This window comes from Lipotes vexillifer, unplaced genomic scaffold, assembly GCF_000442215.2.
Source record: "Lipotes vexillifer unplaced genomic scaffold, Lipotes_vexillifer_v1.1 scaffold49, whole genome shotgun sequence".
Classification (NCBI taxonomy): Eukaryota; Metazoa; Chordata; class Mammalia; order Artiodactyla; family Lipotidae; genus Lipotes; species Lipotes vexillifer.
Window position 1 is genome coordinate 3,381,311 of NW_006790551.1, and position 14,590 is coordinate 3,395,900.

Consider the following 14,590-nt stretch of genomic DNA (forward strand, 5'->3'; position numbering starts at 1 on the left):
TGTATTCCCTACACACAAGGACATTTGCCTCATGACCACACGGAGCCATTCAAATGAGGAAATTAACATTGATACAGCACCATGGTCCCATCCACAGATCTCATTTAGGCATCACCAGTTTTCCCAGTAAGGCCCTTTAGAGCAAAAGGATCCAATCCAAGATCACAAGTTGCTTTTATTTGTCCTGCCTCTTGAGTATTCTTCATTCTGGAACGCTTCCTTAGTTTTTCCTTGATATTGTGACTTTGACACTTCTGAATATTAAAGGCTAATTATTTTGAGAACTGTTCCCCAACTTTAACTTATCAGCTGTAACCTTGTGATTAGATTCGGGTTTTGCATTTTTGGGTAGAAATACCACAAAAGTGATGCTCTGCACGTCTCACTGCATCCTGTCAAGTGGAACACGATTTCAATTTGTCTTATTCCAGTGTGTTTGATGACTTGATTAATCGGTGTCTGCCAGGTTTCTTCACTCTGAAGTCACCTTATTCCCTTTGTCATTAATAAATATTTTGGGGGGAGATTATTTGAGACTAAGTAGGTATCCTGTTTCTCCTTAAACTTTAATCCACCAATTTTATCATCCATTGATGTTTCTTGGCTGCTTTAATTATTACTGTGATTGTTGCCAAGTGGTGATTCTGTGGTTGTCTTATTTCTTTTACATTTATTGATTGTCATTCTACTGAAAAGAAAAGCTTTTTATTCTTTGAATTTATCCAATTATTTTTATATCATGGGTTCTAATCATGACTGTTATTATTTATTTTCATCCCTCAAATTTCCCCAGTTTTGGCCAGTAAGAGCTATTTCCACGTGACTTTTTGTATCCATGCAACCTCATAATTCTTTGAGAATTTTCTTAATTTCTGGTACAGCAAAGTGTTCCAGGCTTATCTTGTACTTTTCTTGTATCCAGCTCTACAATTAGCTATTTCTGGAGAGTAGTACTTTAGGAATCCAGATCTGGTTGCTACAATTGCATTATTAGCAGAATGTCACTCTCCCAGCCCACTCTGAGAACAGAGCTGGGGAAAATATGTATGTCTATACATATGTACACTTACCTATATTGCTGTCTGTATTTCTTTCTAGTTCTATCTATCTAAATTTCTATCTATCTATCATCTTATCCATGGGTTTGCACCCATACCTCCAATCCTACTCCAGTTCCACAAGGCTTTTTTTTTTTTTTGCGGTACACGGGCCTCTCACTGTTGTAGCCTCTCCCATTGTGGAGCACAGGCTCCGGACGCGCAGGCCCAGCGGCCATGGCTCACGGGCCTAGCCGCTCCGCGGCATATGGGATCTTCCCGGACCGGGGCACGAACCTGCGTCCCCTGCATCGGCAGGCGGACGCTCAACCACTGCGCCACCAGGGAAGCCCCACAAGGCTTATTTTAATTTCTTCGCTTTTCATAGCTGTCTCTTTCCCCATAGTGAGGAACATGGATTCCATTATCTTCAATACATTCACTTATTCGTTGATCAAATGTAATCAATCTCCAATTGCAGCCAGGCAGGAACCCCACTGCCTGTCTACTTTCACTCCCTCCCCTACCGCAGATGCCCACATAGCCTGACTTGGCTCTGAAACTGTGCCCTGGCTGGCACCTCCTCGCCTCTGGGGTGGAAGCCCTCCTCGCCCTGCCAGGCTTCAACGCCTGGCACCGAGCTGCCACCCCCGCCATTGTCCCCACAGATGCCCTCTGTTCCCTGATTTGATTCCACCCTGTGCTAAGGTGCACCAGTGCCCTGCACACACTCACACTGATGCCTGCATTGCTTCATCCCACCTGATGGTTTTGGACTAAACTTAAGGCAGGTAGGGAGGCAGGTAGAAAGGAGGGTAGGCAGGCTAATACTTTATTTTTTAAATATTTAGGTTGTTTCCAATTTGGGGCTATTATAAACATCTTTCTTATTACAGATCATATATTTTTAAAAACATAAATCTGCTGTATAGTTGTTTCCTTTCTTACCTCCTGAGGCCCTGAATAAAGTTGGTATTCTCAGCTTCTTTCTCTGCAAACTTCTATTTATCTATTAAAACCTTAGAAAGATACTAGACTTATAATATATTGTTTGGATGGAGGTAAGATGGAGTGAATAGCATATCCCTTAGTAAGATTTTAGTAAATAATTCTATCAGAGTCTTCTATGAAACAATTTACCCTTAATTATTTTGCCTCTGCAGACTCAACAATCCAAAATGTTAATTTTTTCTATTTCCATAATAGAATACCCAAACTCAATTCAGTCAGTTCAATTTTTTTTTAGTGTCAAAATAAATCAAGCTGATTATTTGATATCAAATTCACCAATATTATTTAGCATTATTTAAATGAACGCCTGGGAAGTTCATCCTTACTTAAATGCCATAGAACTGTAGAGGAAGTGGTCATATATTATTTCTAGTTTTCACTCTCTTTGTTGTTCCTCTTTTTATTTGGTAGGAAGAATTCACCTCAGGGAAACATACTCTAGAAACTCCCAGGAAAAAAACATTGACATCAACAAGTCATTTCCCAGTTTTTATTCATTTTTTTCTTACTAATATAAGATATATTATGACATTATATTAGAACATAACATCTTACCAGGAATTTAATTTCTTTGGAAATGTATGAACTTAGAATATTTTTCATCTGAGGGTCCTGGTTTTATGCAAATTTCTATTCACACTGTTCCCCACCATTCCTTACATTTTGTAGGTGCCAGCTAAGTGTGTAATGTTGTTACTCTGGAATTAATGATGAGTGAGTTAAAAGGAATGACTCATTCTCACTTCAAATCCCTTTTGGATGAATCCAGTGTAAATAAATCTGCACTCATGAAAATCTGTTCCATGGACTATAGGTCTCAAGAGGCTGTCTGCAAAAAAATAAAAGGGGGTTTAAAGGAGAATTACATGATAAAATAAATGTTGAAAATGCTATTTCTAATGTTCCTTCTTTACAATTCATGAAGCATATTAGCATAAAACAGACTCCAGGAAGTACAGAAATCCTTCTTTGAAGGATTAAAATCCTTCTTAATCCAGAGTTTCTCAGATACTGGCCCCATGTCAGTGTGTGTGGACGTATTTATGTGCATAACACCCCACCAACAATGCAAGCAGCTGGGATGCACACACACACTTTGCCCAATGCCGACTTTTATGAGTGGTATAATGTGGCTGATTGTTTGCAAACTGCGAACTCGTGTTAGAGGAGAATCTGTCCATTGTTGCCTGTTGCTACAGAATCACACCAGATGATTTGGTCTGAAAACAGTCTCTCACAACACAGGGAGGATTTTCAAGTACCTAGATGAAAACTGAGAGGCAATTACTTAAAGATCAAAGGCAAACTTGTGTTTCATTTTAAAATAGGACAGAAATAGAAAAACAAAAATAAGTTGTGATAGCTCTGGGCTTCACTTGTTTCATTCTTTTTTCAGCTGGGCACCAAAGAAGGTTACCTCACCAAACAGGGGGGGCTCGTCAAGGTAAGGAAGCACATTGCTGCCAGCCACAAAGAAAGAGAGCACGCCATGGGGGCTCAACCCTCATTTTGACTTTTTAAAAAGCAGAACCTACTTATTTTGACCCAGTTATAATATTTACTTGTTTCCAGAGTTCATCTTTATGGCCAATATTAGTCAAAATTCTGGAAAATGACTTGACTATTCTTTGGCAAAGACAAATGTATGAGAATAGCCTACATTTAATACCCAAGAAAACATATAATCCTTTTGATGCAATGACTGAGGATGAACGTAGCGTTAACTCTAGCACATATCTTGGGCTTTTAAGATTTTTTGACAAAAAAGAAGTCAAAAGTGGATGAAATGTTTACCTAACAGTAGACCCCAAAAGACCCGTCACTGACATGCATGTAGCTATATTATGAAATCCCAAAGAAAACAAAATTTAGGACTTTACTAGTTGGGGGGGTATCCTCTATTTATGTGATTGTACCTTTAAAGTTACTCTATTCCATTTTCACGTGCCAAGAAGACCTTCATGGAATGTGTCTGTTCTTTCCCATTTTAAGAGTCAGGACACTTAACCTCTCAAGGATATTGGCCTGCTTGAATTTAACCTAAGTATTTAGTTATTTGTGTCCCTACTGGACTGGATGCTCCCTAAGGAGAGGAAGTATTCATGTTCATAGCATTATGTTTAAATCCAGTTACTTCTTTTAACCGGGAACATTGCCACCCAACATCATTAGTGTTCTGTTAGTACATAAGAAAGAGGCAGCTGTTTTTCCACCAATGTCATGGAATTCTTAGGCAAGGTTTAGAATAGCATGTGCTTGAGCTTCCTACACCTCAATCTGCTTATTTGTAAAACAAGAATAATAATATTGGGTTGGCCAAAAAGTTCGTTTGGGCTTTTCCATAGGCTAGTAGAAAACCCCGAACGAACTTTTTGGCCAACCCAATATTTGGCAATGTATGGGGACTGGCTATAATGTATATAAACCTCCAAGGATAGTATGTAGCCCTCAGTAGGTGCTGAACAATGATATCTATTTTTATTATGGAGTTTTATTAAGATTATTAAGTCTTACTCAGATGGAAATTTCAGCGGTTTGTTGTAAATCACCTTGAATGTTTATGACAGGTTATTTCTTCTTGTTTAAAAATGTTGATATCTTTGCCTTCGTTGTGAGCTTAATGCATGGAATCATTTTAATTTTTGAAACTTTAAAATTTTAAGTTTTATTTTGAAAGATTTTCCCTCAGAAACAACACCGCAAGAATATTTTATTGTATCTAATCTTTTAGGTATTTTTACAACAAACGGAAATTATCTAGTTCAAATATCGTGGTCCTGTATTCAAAACCTACATGTTTTAATTTTTTTTTTTCAGACCTGGAAAACGAGGTGGTTCACTTTGCACAGAAATGAACTGAAATACTTCAAAGACCAGATGGTAAGAAACATTGTCATATATTTTCCCTTTAAAAATGAACCCTGTACCACTATGGAGAACACTACAGAGGTTCCTTAAAAAACTACAGATAGAGCTACCATATGACCCAGCAATCCCACTGCTGGGCATATACCCCGAGAAAACCATAATTCAAAAAGAGTCATGTACCACAATGTTCATTGCAGCTCTATTTACAATAGCCAGGACATGGAAGCAACCTAAGTGTCCATCGACAGATGAATGGATAAAGTAGATGTGGCACATATACACAATGGAATATTACTCAGCCATAGAAAGAAATGAAATTCAGTTATTTGTAGTGAGGTGGATGGACCTAGAGTCTGTCATACAGAGTGAAGTAAGTCAGAGAGAGAAAAACAAATACCGTATGCTAACACACGTATATGGAATGTAAAAAGAAAAAAGTGGTTCTGAAGAACCTAGGGGCAGGACAGGAATAAAGAGGCAGATGTAGAGAATGGACTTGAGGACACGGGGAGGGGGAAGGGTAAGCTGGGACGAAGTGAGAGAGTGGCATGGACTTATATATACACTACCAAATGTAAAATAGATAGCTAGTGGGAAGCAGCCGCATAGCACAGGCTTGGTGCTTTGTGTCCACCTAGAGGGCTGGGATAGGGAGGGTGGGATGCAAGAGGGAGGAGAAATGGGGATAAATGTATATGTATAGCTGATTCACTTTGTTATACAGCAGAAAATAACACAACACTGTAAAGCAATTATACTCCAATAAAGATGTTAAAAAAAAAAAAAAAAAGAGCCCTGTAGATGAAATGTCTGCCTTCAAAATCCCTGAAATTTTCTTATGAGCACCTGAAACATCCTATAAACGATTGGAGATGTGAATTCTTGATTCCTGATATGAGCAGTGTTCTTTTGCAAAGACGAGATGTGTATCCCAGACACGGCTCTCTCAGGCTGGCTAACCTCTAGCTCACTGAGGACATCATTCCCTCCGTCTAAGGCAATGGAATTGTTCTCTTGCCACAGTATTAACTGTCTCTTGCAGCAGTGTCCCCCTTTATTAAAAATATGTCCAATTTCTCACGCCGATTTCATTAAACAAATTTAAAATTATTTTAAATTTGTTTAATTAAATTTGATGAATTAAAATTATTTCATCTCTTCTCATCTCTCCTACACAAAATTTCTGAGTAAGTGGATGTTTAAAAACATGGGAGACAAATATGACTCCCTTCCACGTGTTAAAAATCCATCTCCACCAAATTTAAATTGACAAATAAAATCTCTTCCTAATGTCCAGTTTCATGAAAAGCCAATCCCCAGATGAGCATTTGACTTCCCTTAGGAAGGTTTTCTATAATCAGTCCCCGTAGTGGAAGGAAAGTTGACAGTTGCTCATAGTGGAGACTTGTTAGGGGAACAAGTGATGTACAGATTTGTATGTGTGTTCTTATGATACAATTTGCCATTTTATTTTATTTTTTTAAGTCACCAGAACCAATTCGGAGCCTAGATTTAACAGAATGTTCGGCTGTACAATTTGATTATTCACAGGAAAGGGTGAACTGTTTTTGGTAAGTTGTTTTATAAAGTAAATGTTTTTAAAAGTCTTCTTGCCAGACAGTTTAGCAGAAGAATAAAAAATTGTATGTCTTAATGCGTACAAATGTTCTGATCCTAGGCAAGTGGGTTTAACTGTCACACGCGGCATGTATGTCAGAAGTGCCTTCAGCCGAGTGTGACATAATACCACATTTAAAGTGACTTAAACAAGTAGGAAAATCTCCTGTATAATTGTTTAGGTTGTACACTGCACAAGTATGATGCACTGCACAAGTAGGATGCCATTCACATCTTAGACAGCTTTTATTCCTTTGAGGTGTTTTATTCAATTTCAATTACAACCTTGTTGACTCCAACAATGAGTGATCTGTATAATGATGACAATTCTGGCAGATGGCACAAAAGTGTTTTGTTCTGTCACAATCAGTATATCATGACAATTTTCTAACTGGGAGAAGTAAAGTATCTTGAGAAAAGAGTGTCTCATTTCTCACCCTGAACTAGTTGAAAGTAAGTTGCAGACATCATGGCACTTTATCCCTGAATACTTAAATTTGCATCTCCTAAGAAAAAAAAATCACCTATAGAACTACAATAACATTGTCACACCTAAGAAAATTAACATTAACTATTATTAATTAATGATTGTATAGTATTAACCAATAATGGAAATCTTTTTAAAATTCACATAAAGGTACCATATGAATTAACAGGGGGTTATATTTCTCATATAACAAGCAATTGGGAGATAGGCAGCTACCTTGACAAGGTCAGGTCCAATGTCTCTATAATTCTCTTGGTCTTTTCCTCATGCTTACTGCTTCAGGGTCCAAGAGAGCTACTCTAACTGTAGGCCTCACATCTTCATGTAAGCCATAAAGAAAGATGCTGGCATGGTATTAGCCAGGTCTGCCCTTTGTATCAAGAAAGCAGACATTTTCCCAGAAACTCTTCTATCGGATTGTTCCTCATCTCATTGGCCAAGACTGAGTCCCATGGCCATCACCAGCAGCAGAGGAAGCTAGAAAACAGTATAGTTCGATCATAAGTGGTTCCGACTAATTATAATTTATCACCTGGGGTTCTGTTGGCAAGAAGAGAGGAAAAATTATCTGTATTAACAGGCAATTAATCATGTCTCTCCCAGGGAGGACCAAACAATGACAATTCCAGCCACTGGTTCTGTACACAATATCACACCTTCCCCCCAGCTCCCCCTCTCTCTAACTCACTGCCCAACCGGACCTCACGTCAGGGTTTACCTTTTATACACAGGGACTTACCTCTTGTCTATTCAACATTAATTACTGGTATAACCAGATGTGCTGCTTTGGTTTTAGGATATAGAAACCCTTCTGATTTCACTTTAAGGCTTTTTTTTTTAATTAATTTTTTATTTTTGGCTGCATTGGGTCTTTGTTGCTGCGCGCGGGCTGTTCTCTAGTTGCGTCGAGCGGAGGCTGCTCTTTGTTGTGGTGCGCGGGTTTCTCACAGCGGTGGCTTCTCTTGCGGGGCACAGGCTCTAGGTGCTCGGGCTTCAGTAGCTGTGGCACGTAGGCTCAGTAGTTGTGGCTCGCAGGCTCAGTAGTTATAGCTCACGGGCTCTAGAGCGCAGGCTCAGTAGTTGTGACGCATGGGCTTAGTTGCTCCGCGGCATGTGGGATCTTCCCCTACCAAGGATCAAACCGGTGTCCCCTGCACTGGCAGGTGGATTCTTAACCACTGCGCCACCAGGGAAGTCCAAGGCTTTTTTTTTCCTTTTTCACAAAAAGGACAAAAAGATTTTTAGTGTTTGGCATCTCAACTGTAAGGACAGGAGGTGTGGGCGAGATATAAGTCTGACGATTTTGACTCTATAGCCAAAGAGACAAAGGAGGAGTTAACTCTATTCCTAGAACAGTCTTTCATGCCAGTAGGCAAGTTTGTCTTCCCTTCAGCAAAGATTAACTCATGGCCAGAAGTGGGCAAAATAAATAGTTGAAGAGATTTATTGTCTCTTTTTCCTGCCCTGAAAAGTTAAAACTGCCTTCATCCACAGAGGGCAGTGTCATCCTCACTGAGTCAGCTAACACAAATGAGCTCCTTCAACAAACTCTCTTATCTGTCTTGCTTGTTCTTTGAACAAGTTCTCAGCACAAGTTCTGAGTCATTTAACAGATCAGCTGAATAAACACATATGTGTATTCAGTCTAAGACATGAACAATAAAGTGATCTGGGGGTGACCTGGACCTGTTTTTTTTCTTTGGGCTCTCATTAGAAAATACAAATCTGGCCTGTAATACTAATATGAATCTGCAGCCTCAACATTTCTGCATTTGCTGGCAGGACTAGCTCCATATATACCAACTCCTCAAGTTCTCACCTAGGTTCTTTGTCAATTCTTTTTCCCCTTGGAATACTCTAATTAGTGCTCAACTAATAGATGTTCCACCAACTATCTGGAGTGTCTTGAATTCTTTCTTTTGTCTTATCAGCTTAGTATTTCCATTCAGGACATTTTATCTCTGTGCAAAGACAGGAGTAGAAGCTGACGAGTGGATCAAGATATTACGCTGGAAGTTGGTGAGTCATTCATGTCTCTGGATACCTAGTACTCAGAAATCACATGTTGATGATTTCAAACATATTTCTATTGAAAGAGTCAGACAACCCCCGAGAACGGACGGGAGGTCTACTTGTAGACTTATGAAAGAGTCTGTTCATTCTTCTGGGATGTGGAAGGGATGGAGAAAGGAGTAAAAGAAAAAGAACGAAGATGCACTGGGGTCTCAGGCCCAGAGCCTAGCCCCGCACCCTGGTGTCTATCAGGCTTCCTTTAAGTGTGTGGGCTGGTCCACATTTGCCTGGAGGAGAACATGTGGGACCAGAGGCCAGACAGAGGAAAGCAGACATATTTCTATAGTAGAAAATCCTTTTATTTTGTCAGAGGAGGAGGCTTGCCAGAGAGACTTAGCTTAATGTCCAGTGTAAGCGTTACTTTGTGCCAGTCAAGGACCAAAGGTGTGTTAATTTATGTTTTCTATGTACCTCCCAGGAGGAAGACAAAGGGCTTATAAGAATTTACTAGTCTCATGCATTTTTTGTGTGTTTGCAAATTAGTGAGTTGTTAGCCAAGAACTTGTCCTTAAAGCTTTCTCAAATTTCCTATAAATACCATCTTGAAACCCTTCATGTTTTCAACTATAGACAATTATTCCTAATTTTTAAAATGAAATTAGCTGATATATACAATCTTATTGAATATTCCTTTCTAAATACTGGGATTTTTGCTTTTGGTTATCTTTTCAGTTTGAGATCCAAAGCAATATACCACTCATTCTGAGACAGTTCCAATGTATTTGATATTCAATGGGGAAATACTCTGCCATCTGAAGCTTTTGCTCAAATATGCATCATTTTTTATTTCTTCTATTTTGTAATTATGCAAGTGACAAAATCACTACAGAAAATTTAAAGTAAAAATATATCAAATGCACATCCTTTCAGACTTCTCCCTCTGCAAATAAATATTAAAAACAAAATTTCATCATTCTGCAGTGTTCTTTACTTGCTAACTCCACTTAACAATATATCATGAACATCTTTCCAAATCAATAAATTTAGATCTATATTTTCATTTTGATTCGTTGAATAGTATTGCATTTTATGGATTACTAAAAGTATTAGGCCAGTTCCCAATTTGTGCATGTTTTAGCAACCACTTTACCGTATAGTCTCCTGAGAAAAATACAGAAAACCAGAATAAAACTTGGGGAGGAGGGGACGTGATAATTAACTTGTAGTTGCACGGTTTTCTTACTAGTCAGCATTTCTTATTTAATATTTGTTAAAAGCCAAAGTTTGTTATCTTAAAGTTGCTCAATAATAACTACACGTGGGTGTGCTTTCTTGCAGTCTCAAATAAGAAAACAGCTTCATCAAGGGGAAGGCACAATCCGATCTCGGTCATTCATCTTTAAATAGACAGACCTTCCTCGATGAGGGATGCCCTGACCCAGGAGCAGGGTGGAATGTTCCTGATGTTGTGATCCACAGCAGGTCTCAGATGAAAGCTAAGATTTTTCTGTAGAAACAAATCAAAAGCAGATGCGGATTTGGACCTCTCAGAAGACACCACATTTGCTGACTCACAGAAAACTGCTGCCCTTCAAGATCCTGCCATGTCCCTGAGAATACCGAAGGCTCTTCGTTCTGATGGAGACGGCTGAACCACTGTGACCAGGCGTGCTCGATCTTAGAACACGCGATGGGAGACGGTTTTTGTTTTCCCTCATTGTTGTCCCCAAGCTGGTTGACATTAGTCACCCAAAGTCCCACTCTGCACCTGGGTCAACTCATCTGACTTCCACGTTGTGCTATTATCCAGGAAGGAAACAGCTATATATGTAGCCCGAGGTTTAGACTGCTTTTCAGAAAGTGTATTGGGATAGCAAATGTCCAAGATTGGGGCAGAGGAGCAGTGTTGTTTTTACTTTTTTCCCCCTTTATACAAAAAACAAAACAATTTCCAAAACTAAAATGGAAAATGTTTGTAGTATTTATTTTCTCTTTGTAAAAGGCTCAGATATCTACCAGGTCCTTTCTTCCCCTCTAATGATAAACCTGTGAGAACTAAATCTCCTATGGGCTATTGGGTAAGATGGTAAGGATAATGGAAGGTACAATCTTAAAAAAGCATCTCTTTTAGTCGTTTTGGGGGAAATGCTTTAAAGAGTGAGAAAACATAAATTGAGGAAGAGTGATAAAGTAGTAACTTGTAGTTTAATAATAATTATCATGATATTATAACAATAATAGAGCACTTGTAAGCACTAAGTTATCTTCATCCAACACTTCTCAAACAGACTGAAACTTTCCAAGTAGAGTGTGTTATAACAATCCCTTCCCCAGAGTGAGAGGGAGGTATTTGCCCAAGAGAAGAAAGATGTACCTTGCACTGCACGGAGCACCCTACGCCTTATTCAAGAGCAACTTCTTTTGTCTATTGAGGGAGTAACACTAAATCCACATGCAAAGGGTAATGTTGTGTTTGTTACACAGCATTTTCAAGCCAGAACAAGGGGATTGAAATAGGGGGATGAGATACTGGCATCCAGAGCTCCTAAACAGATTTTTAACCCCTTCTATTATCTTTATTAATACTGCTTTTTTAGACTGAAGTTTGAAGGGAGACAAAAGTGGAGGAAGAGCCCAAACAAAAAGGTTGTGGAGCAAAGCTATGATATGACGCTGCTCTTGCAGTCCAAAGGGCTACCTTGTTGAATACGCTTCTTCTGTTATTTAAACATCTAGGACTCAGAAATTACATTAAATTTTTGTATGTTTCAACAAGGTTTTTATGTATTTTGTAATGTTTGTATCATACGGAATAAAGCAAATGTCAAGTTAAAATGTATTTTGTCAGGCTGCCCTGGTGGCGCAGCGGTTGAGAGTCCACCTGCCAATGCAGGGGACACGGGTTCGTGCCCCGGTCCGGGAAGATCCCACATGCCGCGGAGCGGCTGGGCCCGTGAGCCATGGCCGCTGAGCCTGTGCATCCGGAGCCTGTGCTCCGCAACGGGAGAGGCCACAACAGTGAGGGGCCCGCGTCCCGCAAAAAAAAAAAAAAAAAAAAAAGTATTGTGTCAAGTTTGCAAAGTAAGGAGTTAGACATAAATCTTCACTGAGACGTACAGTTTTGTTTTCTTCGATCCAAGGGTGTTGTGTAGGTAACATTGTTTTTATTTTTTGTAAAATATGTTTATTTACATTCTTTGGTTATGTTTATTAAAAACAGCATGATTTTGCTGTGCCTGTAATATTTTGCTATTAAAGTGTTTTTAATAACTGTAATTTAAAAGAAATATAACCAATTAATATCATAAATAGCAATGAAGAGCCCACTTTGGTTAGACTATGAGCTACAAAGGATTGCAAGATTCAGAGTTGAAGAAATAGTCCCCGTCCTCAAGGAGTTTTCAGTTGAATATGGAAAAGATAAGAAATACATCCACGACGACATATAGAAGTAAATACGATAAATACTGCAAGTGAGGCACACAAAGCTATATGATGGAGTGGGCTTCAGCTGGGATAAAGCCATTTTTTGGAGGGTTTTGACATGAAAAGGGCGATCTAACATATACCATGCAATTAGTACTACCCCAGATGCTTTACCTGCTCTCGGCAGCCCTAAAAAGTGATCATTTCACCCCAAGAGATCTCAGGGAAGGGCCCTAGGACGAAGGAGGATGATTCGTGCCAAATCGGAGTGGGGTTGTTTGGGAGAATAGCTGTCTGTGTCAAGTTCTGTCGCTAACTGTATGTGCTCATCATAAAGTACCACAAGACACAGCCGAAGGATTAGCAGTTATTCTCAGAATCCCCCCAACCCCGGGAAAATCTTGCCCCGCAGAAGCACTGCTGCCTCTGGACCAGGGGAGCGCCCCGCTCAACGGTAAGATGGCTGTTACTGCCTCGGAGGGAAACCCGTCCCTATTCCTGGGCCACTGGACAGGAGGACACTCAGCAGGCCACAGGCCTCTCTTCCAGCCCAGGGCACTCGGGAGACTGGGCTCTTTGGTCCTTCCCTCTCACTCACGCTCGGGGTGCAGGTCAGGGAGTTATACTGAGTCCCTGTTTCAGGCAGAGAGCAAGAGAATTATTACAGGGTGAATATAAATTCTACTTCCCTCCTCTACTGCTACTTCAGGTCAACTGCAGCAAACTTGTAGTTTTGCCAAAGTCTTCTCAGCCACGTTGAGCCTACACTCTGCTCACCACGATTCAGGCTGTCTGGGCATGACGTTGAGCAGAGCTTCTGAAATTATCTGTGGAAAAGGGCCAGATTTATTTTCTTTTAAAATTTATTTTCTATCACAGACTGGGAATTTGTAAAATCCAGTAAGTTATTAGAACACTGAAATAAAAATACAACTATCACAATCCCAGTTTTTAAATCAAATTCAATAGACATAGTATGTCTGCTGTTTTTTAAACCCTTAACCCTCAACTTCTGTAACTTATTTTGTACTAACAAACAGAACAGCCCAGTCTGTGGACATTTCAAGTAGGTCTGGCTAGTGGACAGCCACGTAAAATAAAGCAAGAGCCTTCTTGAGAAAGAATTCATCCTGATGCTGCTATGAAGGTATTTCATAGATGTGCTTAAACATCTACAATCCCCTGAATTTATATAAAAGAGGTTATGCTCCATAACATGGGTGGGGCTCATTCAAGCAGTTGAAAGGCCTCAAGAGCAAAACTGGGGTTTCCATGGGGAAGAAATTCTCCCTGTAGACTGTAGCCTCAGCTCCTGCCCAAGATTTTCCAGGCTTCTGGCCTGCCCTGCAGATTTGGGGCTTGCCAATTTCCAAAATCAGGTAACCAGTCCCTTGAATTAAGTCTAATTCATGTATATATCCTACTGGTTGTTTTTTGGTGAACCCCAAGTGATACAACTTTCTTTCCCAAATACCTCATCACCATTTTATTATAAACTTTGTTGTTTGCTGAAATATTTTATTTAGTTAATTTTATCACTTTTGGATAGTTAACAACTCAATAAAGTTTACAGTGAAAAGGGTCACTCCTGGGAACCCTGTCCCCCAAATACCTAGTTCCACTCCACAGAGGCTACTCACGTTACCACGTTCTGTGCATCTTCAGAGATACCTATCATACACAAGCAAATATGAACATACATCTATATTTTTTCTTCCTATACATAAGTTGTAGCATAGCACACAGTTTCACACCATGCTTTTTCTTCTGAACATTATGTTTTGGAGATCATTCCATCTCAGTACCCAAGGTCATCTTCATTCTTTTTTCCACTGGGAAAATGTAGAAATTTCTTTAACCAACCCTCTATGATTAGGGTGAACATATAATCTATCTAAGGTGGGACCCTTCAGAGTTGAAAGGAGCACTATTACACCAAGAACAGCAGGTATAAACTGGCATTGTTACCAAAAAAAAAAAAAAAAAACAGGTCACCTCATCTATGATGGATACTTGTTGCCAATCCTTTAATGTTACTAAATTGCAATGACTATAAGTATATACTTTTCACACATCCATATGCATCGGTAACATGAATATCTAGAAGTGGAATTGTGGGCTTTTGTGTCAA

The 14,590-nt window shown here is 39.5% G+C and overlaps 1 protein-coding gene across 2 annotated transcripts in view; it reads left to right on the plus strand.

The window, feature by feature from the left end:
* The window catches only part of DAPP1 (dual adaptor of phosphotyrosine and 3-phosphoinositides 1), a 59,511-nt gene extending 49,071 nt beyond the window's left edge, over positions 1-10,440 (plus strand). The window contains exons 5-9 of one of the 2 annotated variants that reach the window (XM_007463799.1): positions 3,445-3,492; positions 4,866-4,928; positions 6,402-6,487; positions 8,952-9,039; positions 10,372-10,440. In XM_007463799.1, coding sequence (XP_007463861.1) covers positions 3,445-3,492; positions 4,866-4,928; positions 6,402-6,487; positions 8,952-9,039; positions 10,372-10,440 — 354 coding nt within the window. Of the gene's footprint in view, positions 1-3,444; positions 3,493-4,865; positions 4,929-6,401; positions 6,488-8,951; positions 9,217-10,371 lie in introns of those variants that run through there. The other variant, XM_007463798.1, reaches the window with a different exon arrangement.
* The last annotated feature ends 4,150 nt before the right edge of the window (positions 10,441-14,590 follow it).